We start from the raw sequence: 16,438 nt of genomic DNA, 5'->3' as shown, positions 1-16,438 counted from the left end.
GTTCCAATCTAACAAGAGTTCCTAGTCACGCAATTGCGGCTTTATTGTATTAGACTATTTCAAGTATACATATCATAACTTAATAAAAAGTCAAACTAAAAAACTCTTTTCGTCTCCCAAAACTCTCCGTGCATGTCACCCTAACTATTATTCTGTATGCTCTTTAGCCCATAAATTAATGCACTGGACCGAGTTCCATACACGGTATTCTCAGGCCGGCTCCAAAACTCCATGTTAAAAATAGTTCCATAACTATGGCTCCGTAAACTAATTCATCGTAATTACAACTGCATTTACAACCGCATTACAATTAATAACTATATAACAAACTAAAACAGTTTTTATTTTTTTATTTTTTTTTAGAGATAAGTAGCACACTCTTCGCTTTGTTTATTTTAATTAGAAAAAAACTAGTGAAAATATGAATCAATTAGGATTTCGAACTTGGGATCTCGGTACCATGCCACTAAATCCTTTGCCACTTGCTTTAGCGGACTGGGTCAAACTAAACAGTTTCTACAAGTACGTTTATTATATGTAAGAGTACAATAGCTTGTCTATAGCTTTTTTATTTACAACATGTCTAGCGTGATTGTTAGTTAAAAAAAGAAGAAGATAAAAGATGTAAAAATAAGTGCATAGTTTATTTTCTAATAATATTAACCCAAATTATAATGTAATCAGATCATTGCTTGACAAGCGAATGTGATATTCTTTTTAAAATAAATAAAATTAACTTTTATTTGTTATTTATTTTTGTGTACATAATGCTTTTTTCTTGGAATTTCAAACTAAGTTTAAATAGTAATCTATTTAGGAAAAACATATTATATAAAAATTTATCTTTATGATATTTTTAGATGAAAGAGGAAAAACCAAATTAGAACTTTCCATTTTCAGGTATAATATTTTTTTTTTCAATTCCTATTTATTAATTATAATAAAAATAAACATGACACTTAGATTTGCTTCGCTAATAAACAAAATGAAGTTGAGAGAAAAATTATGAGATATTTTTTCTATTTTTTAGTAGGATTGCATATTCAAAATATAATATTCCTTTATAAAATAAATAAATTACTTTATCGTACTTTCTTATTAATACTTAATGTAATCTGTTCGTATAATCGAGATACAGTCCAGCAATGTCGCCCAAAAATTCTTTAAAAAAATTAAAATGCGCTTTAGATTTTTTCTTCATCTTATATTATAATTTAAAACGTGAATGTTAATGGCCACCGAAAAAATATGCAGCCACATACTGGGACGGTTACAAACTGCTTAATTTTATAAACATTAAAAAAATTATAAATATTTTTAAAAATTTCAAAATTATATATAAAAATGATGCATTACCAAATTAATGACGACCCCCGGTGTAAGGAACGCGTTCACACCAATGACGTTGTCAATTAAGCCCTCTCCGAGCACGACGGGAGATAACGCGCTTTCTTCTCTCTACTTGCTCACGTCCTCCTCGCTTCTCTCTCTCTCTCTCTCTCTCTCTCTCTCTCTCTCTTTTCCAGTACATACATGGCCACCACCGCCTCCTCCTACATGGCCTTCGCAAACCCTAAATCCCCTCCTCCTCCTCCTCCTCCTCCTCCTCCTCCGCACCCCGCTACGCAATGAGTTCTCGTCACCGCCCCCCCAACCCCCTCTTCCTCATCCTCACCCTCCTCCTCTTCGCATTCTCCTCCGCCGGAGCCGTCACCGCCCTGTGCCTCCGCGACCAGTTCGCCTCCCTCCTCCAACTGAAGCGGCGCTTCTCCGGCGGTAGCCTCACCTCCTGGGTCGCCGGCACCGACTGCTGCGCCTGGGGCGGGGTCGAATGCGACCCCGTCTCCGGTCGCGTCACCGCCCTCGACCTGAGCGGCCGATCCATCGCCGGTGAGCTTTACTTCCCCGCGCTCTTCAACCTCACCTCGCTCCGCTCCCTCAACCTCGCCTATAACCTGTTCGACCAAATTCCCCTCCCGCAGCTCGGGTTCGAAGCCCTAGCCAATCTCACCCGCCTCAACCTCTCCAATTCGGGCTTCGTCGGCCAGGTCCCCGCGAGCATCTCTCGCCTCTCCAATTTGGTCTCCCTCGACCTCTCCACCTTCTACCTCAACGAGCGCCCAAACTCCTCCCTTTACCTCCGAGACCCGACTCTCCGGACCCTCATTGCCAATCTCGGCCGCCTCCAATTCCTCTACCTCGATGGCGTTGAAATCGCCGCCGACGGGCCCGGATGGTGCGGCGCGGTGGCGGCGTCGGCCCCCGGACTTCGCGAGCTGAGCCTTTCGGGGTGCTCTCTTGCGGGTCCTCTCAACCCGTCCCTCTTGCGCCTCCGGTGGTTATCAAAACTCCGCCTTGATCAGAATAACTTGAGCTCCCCGTTGCCCGAGTTCTTCTTCACAAACTTCTCTTCACTGGGCGTGCTTCGGTTGAGTTCCTGTGGGCTTAAAGGTGTCTTCCCTGACAGGATATTGCAATTGAGAAATTTGACGGTTCTCGATGTGTCGGCCAATCCTTTGCTGTCCGGGTGGTTGCCGGATTTCCCAAAAGATAGTGTTTTGGAGAGTTTAGTGCTATCAAGCACGAACTTTTCAGGGAATTTACCGGATTCGATCGGTAATCTCAAGTCACTAACAAGATTGGAGCTATCGGAATGCGGTTTCTCCGGATCAATACCGGCGTCGGTCGCTAATCTTACCCAGCTTGTGCATTTGGATCTTTCCTTTAATAATTTCAGTGGTCGGATCCCTTCTTTCGGGCAATGGCCGATGATTTCGGAGATTAACTTGGCTCATAATAGTCTGAGTGGATCAATACCTCCCTCTGATGATTATGCGGGGCTGCGTAAGCTAACCAAGATTGACCTACGGAACAATTCACTGACCGGGCCGATTCCTGGCTCTCTGTTTGCTATCCCTTCTTTGCAGCTTCTGCAGCTTTCCCAGAACCAACTCTCAGGTATTCTCGCGGGGATTTCAAATGCATCTTCATCGTTAGCAACTATCGACCTAAGCTATAATAATCTTCAAGGAATTATCCCACAATCTGTGTCCCAGCTCTCAGGACTTAGTGTTCTCTCACTTGCATCAAACAACTTTAGTGGCACGTTGGCCCTTGATATTCTTCGGAGCATGAGGAATCTCTCCAAGTTGGATCTCTCAAATAATATGATCATAGTTGTAGATGGCGATGACAATAGTTCATTCGATTCGTTTCCAAAGATAAGCACATTGAAGTTGGCGTCCTGCTATCTATTGAAGATCCCTACTTTCTTGAGATACCAGGATGTAATAAGCGATTTAGACCTCTCCAACAACAAGATTTCTGGTGCTATACCCAGTTGGATATGGAGTATCGGAATGGAGAGCTGGACATATTTAAACCTCTCTCACAATATGTTTACTAGTGTAGAAGGTCTTACTGATCTTTCCTCGATCCCTTTAATGACCCTTGATATCCATTCTAACATGCTTCAAGGATCGGTTCCCTTCCCTCCACCGAACATTATCATCTTAGATTATTCATACAACAACTTCAGTTCGTCTATTCCTTTTAGCTTCCCATCATACCTTAACGTCACCATCTTCTTCTCGGTGTCCCATAACAGATTAACCGGAGAAATCCCGGCTTCATTTTGCAATGCAACCTATCTGCAAGTCCTCGATCTTTCCTATAATGGTTTTAGTGGTTCAATGCCTTCTTGTCTCCTGAAAGGAAACAGTGGTGATCTGCGGATATTAAATCTAGGAGCTAATCAGCTAACTGGTACCTTGCCTCAGGATGTTAGCGGAGGATGTGAGCTTCGAACTATAAATCTCAGCAGTAACATGTTAGAAGGGAAGCTGCCGCAATCTCTCGCCAACTGTCGGATGTTAGAGGTTCTTGACATTGGGAACAATCAAATTGTTGACTCCTTTCCATATTGGTTACGTGAACTCTCTGCACTTCAGGTCCTTGTTCTTAGATCAAATGGATTCTATGGTCCTGCAGCGCATCCTACTTCAACCACAGGAAGAAACTCTCCATTTCCAATGCTACAAATATTCGACATTTCATCAAACAGCTTCAATGGTATGTTACCGTCGGATTGCTTCTCAGATCTGACGGCAATGAAAGTCGGTTCTGAAGATAAACAATTCACAGTTGGATTCAGCTATCTGAACTACACCAAGTCGTACTATGAGGATTCGGTGACTGTGACATTCAAAGGACTGGATATTACACTTGTAAAGATCCTGACCGTCTTCACTTCGCTTGATCTATCTAACAACGGGTTTGAAGGCGGTATTCCCGAATCGGTCGGAGAGCTCAAGATGCTCTATTTGCTGAACATTTCGCACAACTCCTTCAGTGGTGAAATCCCTTCTCAAATAGGGAACCTTTCACAGCTTGAATCACTGGACCTATCTTCGAATAATCTTTCCGGGGAAATTCCTCAAACGCTTGCCTTGCTTACATTTCTCTCTTCTCTTAACCTCTCATACAACAACTTGGTGGGGGGAATTCCACAGTACCATCAATTCCCTACATTCTCAAACCTTTCCTTTCTGGGTAATCCAGGATTATGCGGGCAGCCATTAACGAGGCAATGCAACTCATCAAGAACAGCGCGTGATCAAGCTTTGAACTCAAAGTCTATTGAATTGAATTGGCAATTTATATCTGCAGGCATAGGATACGGTGGGGGTTTGGCGATAGTGGTCGGGCCATTAATGGTGTGGAGCAAAGGGAAGAGATGGTTTAATAAGTATGTGGATAGAATGCTTTTGGCTGTATTGCCGTTGTGGCTCTGTGAAACTTGTGGGGATGGGAGGGTAGGGACTGAGGAAGGAGATGATGACGCGGATTCGATGGAGGAAGAGGAAAATAGGAAGTTCTGTGTATTCTGTACTGGGTTGGAGATTCATGAAGATAAGGTGGTGATACATCATGTGGAGTGCTCTTGTCCTAAGTTTTGATGATGGGTCTTGATACTTTGTACATAGTCATACGTAAAGAATAATAAGATGATCCCCAATTGAAATGGTGGGGAACACATTTACTTAATAGAATTAATCATTCTTTTTTAAAAGTTCAATGTTGAGTTGTTTGAAGAAGCTCTAGTATGAAAATTTGCCTCTCCAATGCTCGAAGCAAAAGCTCCAAGCAGAAGCTTCTGATTTTGATGCGTACGAGCTCATTTCAGTTTGTGGCTGGAGATGGCGACTAATCTTAAAGAGTTGGTTAAAAAGAACAAGAAGAGTTCATAAGAGTGTGTATCTTAAGCTCTAGGAAACGTCCTGTTTGTGCCGTTGCAAACCAAGTCCAAAATTCTCCGAATATTTTTGGATATAAAGATCCATCTTTTCTCGTCCTCTGCCTTGCTTTTCCATACTCTCCCAGCAGGTTAACTGTATACCAATATTAGCAGCAAGCTTATGTACAACATTGAAACTGATTACATGTATATAACGATCTTGTTTTATACCTTTGAACCATGAAAATTGAGCCAGCGTACATCTTGGAATTGGCTTCTTCGCTTCTATATTTTAGTGCAGTCTCAATCAAGGTGTAAAGTAGCCTTCCACATTTATATTTTATTTAGAGTAATGGTGCACTCTGACACTAAGCCAACTAACAAGTTGGCTTGATGAGTCCTCTTCCAATTCGATGAGATATTATGAATTAGTGCTTTATTTATTCAAAGGTGGAATGTACTGTTCTTGCTACTCTTGGCTTGACTTGTACTGAGATATCCTTAATGATTTTAGGAATCTCGTATTAATAAATGCAGCTGATTTTAGTTAAGCATTTATGTGAACAGGAAAGGAAAATTAAAGAAAAGAAAAAAGCTCAGATTGTCATGCATAGGAAACAGCTAGGAAACACTTCAAATTGGCATATCATTTGCTGAAGCAACCTTATTCTATAGCTCAAATCAAGCAATAGTTCACCGTGTAAAATTTAGTGGAAATGAAGATACTCTACCACACACAAGCAATTGTATTTCTTTTCCATGAAAGGTAATCTAGGAAGCAATTAAAGAAGTACCTTTGTTCTCCTCCATTTATTATCTGATTTTCTATTTTTCAGAAAAAAAAAAGACCGCAGCAAAAACAAACATTCTAAACAACAATCAACGGCAAACTATAATATCTTAGTTGCAGGCAGTAGAAATTAAACAACTTAAATTAAAATTTTCAAGCTATTAGGAAACACAGATGTACAAAGCACAACAATGTAATGTCAATGTTCCTAATAGTATTTTCATTAACAATCTTCATCTTTACCTTACCAAAAGGAGGAGCTCAGTAATTGTTTCTACAATTCCAACGATTGCATTTTACTATAAATTATGCCCAAAGTGCGAGTACCGACATTGAAGCAGATCCGAGCACTAAAGCTATGTATGAAGCCTTTTTTAACCGAGGACTCGAAGACATTGTTTTATTGTGGAAGAAATCTAAGGCAATAAGATCAACAAGCGCCATATAAACAAGAATTCCAGAAGAGAGAGAACCCAAAAGCCCTTCTAGTATAAGGGCATTAGGGTTGCTGTCATCGTAGCCTGTCAAATAGAAAATTATCATGCCCAAAACAATTCCCATTGGCGTAGTCACCGCGAACATAATGCACATGTAACCCACAGTTCCCAAGCCAAAACCAGCCTGCAAACAGAAACACCATGTCCAGTTAATTAATCAATAAGATGTACTTACAGAGGAGAAGCAAAGGTTTCTTTTTCTATACGCTTTTGTAAGGCAAAATGCAGTGCAAAAACTGATGCATGCAGTTAGGTACTGTACCCAGGAATAAGTATCAAATTAGTGTGGAGGGTACAAGCATACCGACTTTGTTTGGAAGTCCTAGATAACATCAGAAGGCTATTCTATTACATGTTTAGATCTGATAGCTTAATCTGCCTAAGCTGTATTCTGAAACCAAAAATCTAAGAATACCCTAGTTATTTTTTACGGCCATATTATATAAGAGAAGGTTATAATGCAAGAGATCTGTTTTTCTTCGTAGGCTTACCATTACTTTGCATATCTTAGTTGCAAAGCATGACAAATTGCACCCATGAACTTCCAAAGAGGCCAATGTCTTAACAAGGAAAGGGGAACTCCATCACAAGAGAAAAAAAAGATATATTCCAAAATCAAACAAGTACACTTGTAGGATCTGAAATTATTTTAGTATTTCTTCAGACTGATGATGGGAATTTCTCATGCTTTAAATATAAGATGTGCAAAATGATTTTATAATTATTTTAAGGAGGATGTCGTGAATATTAGCCCAGGTAAAGGACAAAGGTATAGTGCTAAGATGATACAGCATACTCAGGAGGTCTAAAAGCAGAACTAATGGAGAAAGATTGAAAAAATTAGTTTAACGGAGTAGAAGTGGAACTCCTCAGCTTTTAGAATACATTTAAATATTTAAAGAAAAGAACAAAAGCAATGCCTAGTATATCTGCACTAAGGAACCACTTAGCAGTGACCTTTATAAAAGAATAGCAAGAGATGTTGAAGTTTGGCCCCCACAAATCAAGTGACCTCTAACATCCGCTCACCTTGTACTCCGCATGAATTGGGATCTTCCTGCTTATACCAAAATCCCATAACTTGCTTCCACACCATAGTGTATATACGGAGTAAACAGGCGTGTTGGAGTGCAACATTCACTAATAAATATTCCCAAGAGCCTAATAAACTAGCTACTAACTACTAAATATAATTATCTTACAAGTGAACATAGTAGGCGCACAATAAGCATATTTTAATTATATTGGTTAGTAGATCAGAATGACTTGTTTGGCCTGGCTTCTAAAGCAACTTTCTTTTTTTCGATAATGTAGGAACGTTCATATACCTATCATTACGCGAAATTTAAAAAAAAAGGTCTATAGATTTTGCTATAACAAGAAGTTAAAACGAGAGCTTTTGAAATTGGATTTCAAAAGAAGAAGCTTCACTGTGAAGCTCGGGCTTCTACTACACTACAGTAGGAAGAAGTTGAGGAGATGAAAATGAAAATTGGTACCCCTTCTCGGAAGAGCTGTACTCAATTAGCACTATCATAGAAGCTCCACATGCGCAAAAGAAGCCTAATTTCTTATTAGCTAATCAGAGAAACAATGAAAAAGATTTGAGTAGAGAAATTCCACAAATCCGTACTCAACTAGTTATCGATCCACTGGGCTAATTCCCAACCATCTCGACTCATCCAACTAATTTGTACTTGATACTTATTCAATACTACTACTACGAATAAAAATCCAATTTTGACATAAGACCATTTGAGGCAAACTAGGGTTTCATAAGAAAACAAAAGGAGAGAGAGAGACAAAAAAGCAGAGCGCCTAATTCGATCTAGGGTTTCTCAAATTCGCAAAATAATTAATACCTGGGCGATGCATCCGCCGAGGCCCATCCCTTCGAAGATTTGGTGGAAGCAGAGGGCGACGACGAGGGGGCGAATGGCGCAGACGTTCTGCGACATGCCCATGGTGACCCCGATGATGACGGAGTGGAATATGATCCCGATCTCGAGCACCTGCGACACCATCCTCTGCTTCAGCTTCGCCATCCTCTCCTCCACTCCTCCCTCCTCCTCCTCCTCCCCCTCCGCCGCCGCCGCCGCTCCTCCTCCTCCGTTGAGCCCGTGGCATCCGGCGGAGACGACGATGGCGGTGGAGTCGGCGTCCAGCTTGTGGAGGTGGAGGTCGATGGGGGCGTAGGGGTTGGCGGAGGAGGGGTTGGGGGAGAGGGAGGCGTCGGCGTGGGAGGTGGCGGAGAGGTCGACGAGGAGGGCGAGGAGGGCGCCGACGAGGGAGACGAGGCCGGAGAAGGGGAAGTCGCGCCAGGGGGAGCGGGAGGCGACGCGGCAATCGGAGAGGGCGGCGAAGGCGTCGGGGAGGACGTGGACGAGCGCCGTCGACAGGATCACCCCCGCCGCGTAGCACTTTATCAGCAGCAGCGCCCGCCCGTACGCCGGCCGCCCCTCGAACACCCGCGCCAGCCCCACCGGCGCCGCCACCCCCGCCGCGCTCGCCGCCAGTATCGCCCCCAGCGACACCACCTTCAGGTGCGCCGCCGCCGCCCCGTCGCGGCACCACAGCGCCCGCGCCGCCTCCGCTGCCCCCGCGCACTCCGACATGGCCCGCGCGACGCCCCCCGCACCGACGACGCTCGTGTGTGCGCGTCTCTCCCTCCCTCTCTCTATCTCTCTCTCTCTCTCTCTCTCTCTCTCTATCTATGTGGAAGTGTTTGCGTTTTTTCTTTTTTTGTGTTTTTTTTTTCTCTCTTTTTATTATTCCTGTTAAGGTTTTCCTTTGAAAGATTATGTGGTTTTGAGAGGGGGAGGGAACGTTCACATTTGTGTAACTATTTGCCCACCCCGGGTGTATATATACAAATCATACACCGTTCCTAGCATTTCGTAGGATAAATAAATTGCACCTTTGGTCCTCCAACGAACAAAGTGAATGATACTTTAATCTTTAATTTATTATAATTTTTAGTATAAATTCTTTAAAATTATTTTAATTAAATTATATAATTTAATTTAGTTGACTAAATATTAAAATAAGTATGCGAGACGTTTGATGTCAGCAATTTGATTTTTGATGCTTATATTGGTTTTTAGGAGTGGGTGCAGAGGGTGCAGGCAATAGTTTCTCTTGGTCTTCTAGTCGGTTGAGAATGTTTTATGAGTTGGGGAGTAAATGAGCACTTTAATTATGTATTTATTTATTTAGTCATTAATTAAGAAAAAATTTGTATGTTGTGGGAGGTGCACGATGGTCACTGAACTTTATTGGAAGAATAATATACTAATTCGTGGAATTGAAAAATAGTAAAATACTAAAGATTATATCCAAACTATATAAGGATGAAATTAATTAGTCAACTTAATACACATGGTATCTCACTATCCATTTTTATTAAAAAAAACAAAGAAACAACTCATTAGTATATAAACAAGATTGATTAAGTACTTAAATTTTAGGGGCAATAATTAGCAAATTCTACGGCAATTATTACATTACTCGGTACGACATGCTCAATGTGGAATTTTTATCAAGCAGTCATTTTCATCGGATTAATACATCCCCAAGGTTAAGTCGCAGAGTTAGGTAGGTTAAGTTAGCTCGTACTTACGTAGTGAGCACCACATCGTCCTTGCTCCAAACTAATTAACCACACCAAGGTCTCACTCACTGGGCCCGTTTCAAGTCCTGGTGAATGATCATGTACACAAAATTATATTATTTACTAGTATTTATGTAGTAGTGAAATTAATTTTAGATGTAACTGTAGTATTAAAAAAAAACGCAACAATTCAGTGTAATTTCATTTCTTAATGCAAACTTTGACATTAGTAATTGGTTAGTGGTTATATACAATATTAATAAATGAACTCGACTTGTTTACGTTCCTATAAAGTTACCGTAGGTACTTATGAAACTAGTAAGTGATGGTGATGAAATTCAGGTTGGTCTTTGAGTTGTTCAGAGAATGGATCGATTGTACATTTTACTTATTTCTCATCTCAAATGTCTATATTTTTTGTATGTATTATACTTTTATTATATAATTGTTTGCTCCATGGTGACGTGGTAAGTATTCTCGTGGGGCACGGACATTGCAATTTGTTAGTTTTTTGAGCTCTTTTGCCCATAAAGTTTTGGCTCATGTGACTCGTCCTTATTTATTGCCTTTTTTTTCTTTTTCTTTTTCTTTTTTTTTTTTTGAGAGAGAGAGAGAGAGAGAGAGAGAGAGGGGATGATGTGTGAATCAATTTTTTCTTTCTTTTTTTTAAGAACGAAAGCAAGTTAACTGTTTTATTTATTTTTTTAATAAATTTATCTAGAAATGTGACTAAATACTTTAATTGTAGAAGTACCTATAGTAAAGCTACTAAATAGTCTAAATGTACAAAAAAAAAATTCAACTAAAGCTTTTGATTATAAATTTTTACATTTCACTTTTCTTATTTTTTTAATTTAGAAAAGTGATAGAAAATTAAAAAAATTTGTTGAGAAAAGTCTCAACCATTGAGACTACTGCGATTTGCCTCTCAACTATTATAAATCTTAAAACACAACATACAATTTTAAAACAATTTTTACATTTTTTTAAAAAATTATTAGATTTATAAAATAATTAAAATTCGAATTTAAAATTTTGTATTTAGAAGAGCTTTTGTGACTAGAGTTATTTTATAATCGGTAAAGCGTGTAAGCACGGGTTGGGACGAGGGTTGGATGGGGCGGGATGTGCGGGGGCCACGTGGATACCACAACGTGGACATGCTTACGTATACGTCCGTACTCAGCATGCCACCTCACCGTGCGCATTCAACTCTAATTTTAACTGTAAATTACCACCAATCAAAGCCTTCCACGTAAACCTAAAACAGGAGTAGGGGTAGAATGGGCCGGGCTTGGGTCGGGTAATATTATGTCCAAGCCCGGCCCAAAAGAAAAGTTGGGCTTCGGGTCGGACTTTTGACCAATTTTGTTTAAAAATTAAGGCCCGGTCCAAGTCCAAGCCCAATGCCCAGTACCATCGGGCTTTGTGAAGGCCCATTTTATACATTTATCATATAATACATAAATACTTTTATTTGTATAATAATATGTACCATATATTTACTCATAGATATGTATAATTAATTAATTATATATAATAATACTATTTAATATATCCTAATATGGAACTAAATATTTTGTTAATATATAATATATCCTCATATATATAGAAGTATATATCATTAATAACACTATATACTATATATGATATATTATATAATTTATTCTTTTTATAAATAAATATTATATATATATAATTAAATATTTTATTTTAATAATTAATATATCGGGCTTTTGGGTCGGGCTCGAGCCGGGCTTGGACATGCCCAAATAGGCCCGAAATTTTTTTGGGCCTAAATTTTGAAGCCCGGCCCGGATCCAAAGTTAAGTTTTTAATACCCAAAGCCCGACCCAAATATGGCCCATCGGGCCGGGCCTTGTTTAGGCCCGGGCCTAGTTCCACCCCTAAACAGGAGGGTTGAAATATGATCAGTAACATGTACAAATTTTTTTTTTTTTTTGGAGAAAAATGTAGCACGCTACCCACTTCATTCATTCAGAGAGTTAATTAAACTACATGGGTGAGACAGCAAGGCCTCAGGGGTGGTGACAAAAAAAAAAGAAAAAAAGAAAAAAAAGAGTATTGGTTAGAGATTCTTCCACAGAGATATCAACTGCTTGAAAAAAAAAAAAAAAAGCGTATTGGTACAGATCTTATTAGTAATAAATAGTAAACAGCAATTATCTTTTATTTTTCGTACGAGAGAAAAAAGAAAATACTTCAACTGGGCCGGGCCAAAGTGTGGGCCTAGTTGTAGAACTGGGCCTAAGCTAAGAATTGGGCTACAAGTAATTAAAGTTTAATTTTATTTATAAAAAAAACATTTCTTCATTTCTTAGGTGTAGGACCCACCATCAACTGAATTGTGTGTAAATTTTTTAATGATATAATTTTCTCCATTAAAATTTTATTTTTATCTACTTTATTCTCATAATGGGAATAGCAGCTTGAGTTTGACAGTTTGATCAGATTTGATTGAAGCACATGCTTTTTAATTAAGTTATCTTTAAATCTAAATCAAGAGCTTGGGAAAAAAAATCACAAAATAGGCACTGCAATTTTTCATATAATTTAATATGAAAACTTAGAACTAGGCTAGAATGTTATCAATAACGCCAGCTATTGGTACTATTAGGTTTCGGTCTTTGGATGAAAAAATATACAACTAGGATAATGTGAGCTCTCTAGAGTTGAGTGAGTTATTAGTTGAATAGTATAATTTAACGAATCAAAGAGTTAAATCTAACGATGAATAATTTGGTAGTACAAAGCCCTCGGTACTATCTATTGTATTCCAGCCGAACTCTGATAACTTAAGTTTTCAAAAATAGATAATTATTTAATATTATTTAGAACGATATCAGAACAGAAAGCCCTTGATTTTTTTGTATATAGAATTTTTAACATAAATAATAATTTTAAGATATTAATCAATAATTATTTTGAAAAAAGAAATGCTACTCGTACAGTTTTCTTGGGGTAAACATTTTATATTTTAGAAATTTAGAATTCATAAAAATCTAAATAAATTTTAGTGGCAGGCTAAGAATTATGACCTTGAATAAAGAGGTTATAAAATATACGCCTAATAAACACACTACAGTGCATGAAGTGTAAGTGTACACTGGGAGTATGAATTTGCTAATCGTTGGCTCGTACTCTCGTAGCTCCGGTGCGCCGCGTCCCAATTGCGAACATTTTTTCGGTTAGCTCAAATACCGAATTTACCCCTAATCCGTCCAATTTATTTACGCTATTACCCTCGCCCCCATCAACTAGACCATTTCCCCGTTTTCCTGAACTCCATCCAGGCGCTCCGCCACCTCCTCTATCTTCTTCGAGAAGCTTCTTCGAGAAGTCTCTCTCTCTCTCAAACACACACTAAAAAGCAGAGGAGTTTGAGGAGGAGGAGATCGATCGACCATGTTTTACTCGCATCAACTACTTGCAAGGAAAGCTCCTCTCGGCCAAATTTGGTGAGGCGAATCCTCTTCGTTTTTGTATCGTCTCCCTCTTTACGCTTCAATTTCGTAGAGACTCTTTAGGTTTACCCATCCGATTGGCGATTGTTGGTGTCCTAGGATGGCGGCTACACTGCACGCGAAGATCAATCGGAGGAAGCTCGATAAGCTCGACATTATCAAGATATGGTGAGATCTCTCGTCGTTTCCTCTATTCTCATGGTGGAAACCTTACGATTTGAGCTGAATTTCGGTTAATCTCTTGTGTTTGATCTGGTTGTAGTGAGGAGATCCTGAATCCGACAGTTCCGATGGCTTTACGGCTCTCTGAAATCTAATGGGTGAGCGATCGAAATAAATCTAAGATTAAACTCGTGTCATTAGTTAATTTAATCTCATCTACTGCTGTGCGTGTTGTATCCTCGATCTCAGGTGGTGTAGTCATCGTCTACGAGAGGAAGGTGAAGCTCCTCTATGGTGCGTGCTTTGCTCTACTCTGCTCTCTCTCTCTCTCTGGTTTTCTAATTTTTATTTATGAATCCACTTTCTATACTTTGCAGATGATGTGACTCGTTTTCTGGTAATTTCGTAATCTTCGGTATTTTCTCCTTATTTTTTCCTGATTTTTAAACCTCCATGTGATCTATTTGATGTTATGTTCGGTTTCTAGAACTTGATCGTAGGTTAAAATTCTTCATACAAACTGAATCCTAGAATTAAATTTTAACCAGGTAGCAATTAACGAGGCGTGGAGGGTTAAACCAGCCTCCGACCCCACCGTTCTCCCAAAAGGGAAAGCACAAGCCAAGTACACCGTCTTCTTCCGCATGCTTCTCGTTATTATCTATATTTTTATTTTTTATTTTTTGGTAGGAAGTGAGTTTAATTTTGTTTTTCTAAAAAAATCAAAAAAAAAAGCATGTTGGGCCGTGTGAATTTTGGAGTATTGGTTTAGAGCCATGCGATCATAATCTGGTGATGATGATTGTTTGCAGATATGAAACTGTTTTTTGAGAAAAGGTAGCACGCTACCTGCTTCATTCATTGAATGTATGAACTAAACTACAAGAGTGAGGCAACCAGGGCCTCAATGAAAGAAATAACAGATTTCTTTCATTGAGGCCTACCCCCGATGTATATATACAAATCATACACCGTTCCTAGCATTTCATAGGATAAATAAATTGCATGTTTGGTCCTACAACGACAAAGTGAATGACACTTTAATCTTCAAATATTAATTTATTATAATTTTTAGTATGAATTTTTAAAATTATTATAATTAACTCATACAATCTAATTTAATTGACTAAATGTTGAAATGAGTATGCTAGACGTTTGATTTTTTGAAGCTTATATGTAAGGTTTTTAGGAGTGGGTGCACAGGGTGCAGGCAATACTTTCTCGTGGTCTTCTGGTCGGTTGGGAATGTTTTATGAGTTGGGGAGTAAAACGAGCACTTTAATTATGTATTTATTTATTTAGTCATTATTAATTAAGAAAGAATTTGTACGTTGTGGGAGGTGCACCATGGTCACTGAACTTTATTGGAAGAAAATAATATAATAATTCGTGGAATTGAAATATAGTAAAATAATTAAGATTAAGATTATATCCAAACTATATAAGGATGAAATTAATTAGTCAACTTAATACACACGGTATCTCACTATCCATTTTTATTAAAAAAACAAAGCAACAACTCATTATTATGCGAACAAGATTGATTAAGTAATTACATTTTAGGGGCAATATATAATTAGCAAATTCTACGGCAATTATTACAGTACTCAGTACCACATGCATGCTCAATGTGGAATTTTCATCAAGCAGTCATTTTCATCGGATTAATACATCCCCAAGGTTAAGTCGCAGAGTACGTAGTGAGCACATCGTGCTCGCTCCAAACTACTTAACCACACCAAGGTCTCACCCACTGGGCCCGTTTCAAGTCCTGGTGAATGATTATGTAGACAAATTATATTATTTACTAGTATTTATGTAGTAGTGAAATTAATTTTAGACGTAACTGTAGTGTTAATGTTAAGAGATGTCAACTGGTCGAATTCAGGGTGGATTTTCAAAAATTCGAACCCGAACCCGACTCCAAACCCGAGACCCGAATCCCGACAGATTTTAAAAATCCATATCCAAATCCGAATCCGATCAAAAATCCAAAACCCAAAATAATTATTATTTTTTTAATATTTCAAAATATATTATATTAAATCTAAATTTTTAAAATACAAATTCAAATATAACATCAAAATAAATAAATAAATAAATATATAATATATAGTATATTATATTATATATATATTATATATATATATATCTAGTATATATATTTTATATATTATAATTATGATATATATATTCGGATTCGATTGGGTTTGAGTTGGGTATGGTCAAAATCCATATCCGAATCCATATCCGTCGGGTTTCTATTTTTGATATCCATATCCGAATCCATATCCATTTTAACATTGAATATATCGGTTTTATTCGGATTCGGATTCGAATAAAATTTTAGGTATCCATACCCATTAACATCCCTAGTTTTTGTGTGTTGAACTTAAAAAGAAAGAACTGCCCATACATTTTATCCAGTTAAAAGCCGTGTTTGAATCATAGTTAGTTAATTCGGATTCGATAAAAATTCGGTACGGGTATAATTCGGATAAAATTCAACTTTTAATTTTTAAATTTTAAAATTCAACTTTTAATTTTTAAATTCGTTAAAAAATACGGTAAAAAAAGGGATTTGGTAATTATTCGGATACGTGATTTATACGGATATTATATGTTTACCAATTAAAAATTCGGAATAAAAAATTCGGC

At 38.4% G+C, this 16,438-nt stretch overlaps 2 protein-coding genes and 1 long non-coding RNA gene across 4 annotated transcripts; 2 read left to right on the top strand and 1 right to left on the bottom strand.

The window, feature by feature from the left end:
- Positions 1,448 to 5,071, top strand: LOC109709178 (receptor-like protein 12). The gene has a single exon (XM_020231266.1). The coding sequence runs from the start codon at positions 1,629 to 1,631 to the stop codon at positions 4,956 to 4,958; it is 3,330 nt and encodes a 1,109-aa protein (XP_020086855.1). The 5' UTR covers positions 1,448 to 1,628; the 3' UTR covers positions 4,959 to 5,071.
- LOC109709735 (zinc transporter 6) lies at positions 6,118 to 9,231 on the bottom strand. Its single transcript, XM_020232068.1, has 2 exons — positions 8,386 to 9,231; positions 6,118 to 6,647 (listed from the first exon to the last, which is right to left on the bottom strand). Exons 1-2 carry the CDS (start codon positions 9,136 to 9,138, stop codon positions 6,333 to 6,335), a joined length of 1,068 nt encoding a protein of 355 aa, XP_020087657.1. The 5' UTR covers positions 9,139 to 9,231; the 3' UTR covers positions 6,118 to 6,332.
- LOC109709618 lies at positions 13,482 to 14,411 on the top strand. Of its 2 annotated transcripts, XR_002216171.1 has the most exons (6): positions 13,482 to 13,612; positions 13,718 to 13,786; positions 13,881 to 13,938; positions 14,030 to 14,074; positions 14,158 to 14,177; positions 14,329 to 14,411. It is a non-coding gene; the product is annotated as an uncharacterized LOC109709618 (long non-coding RNA). The 2 variants fall into 2 exon arrangements; XR_002216170.1 differs by lacking the exon at positions 14,329 to 14,411 and having other exon boundaries at positions 14,158 to 14,201.

Source organism: Ananas comosus, linkage group 4 (assembly GCF_001540865.1).
Source record: "Ananas comosus cultivar F153 linkage group 4, ASM154086v1, whole genome shotgun sequence".
NCBI classification, from domain to species: domain Eukaryota; kingdom Viridiplantae; phylum Streptophyta; class Magnoliopsida; order Poales; family Bromeliaceae; genus Ananas; species Ananas comosus.
Note: the sequence above shows the minus strand (reverse complement) of the source record. Positions and strands in the feature narration are given on the sequence as shown.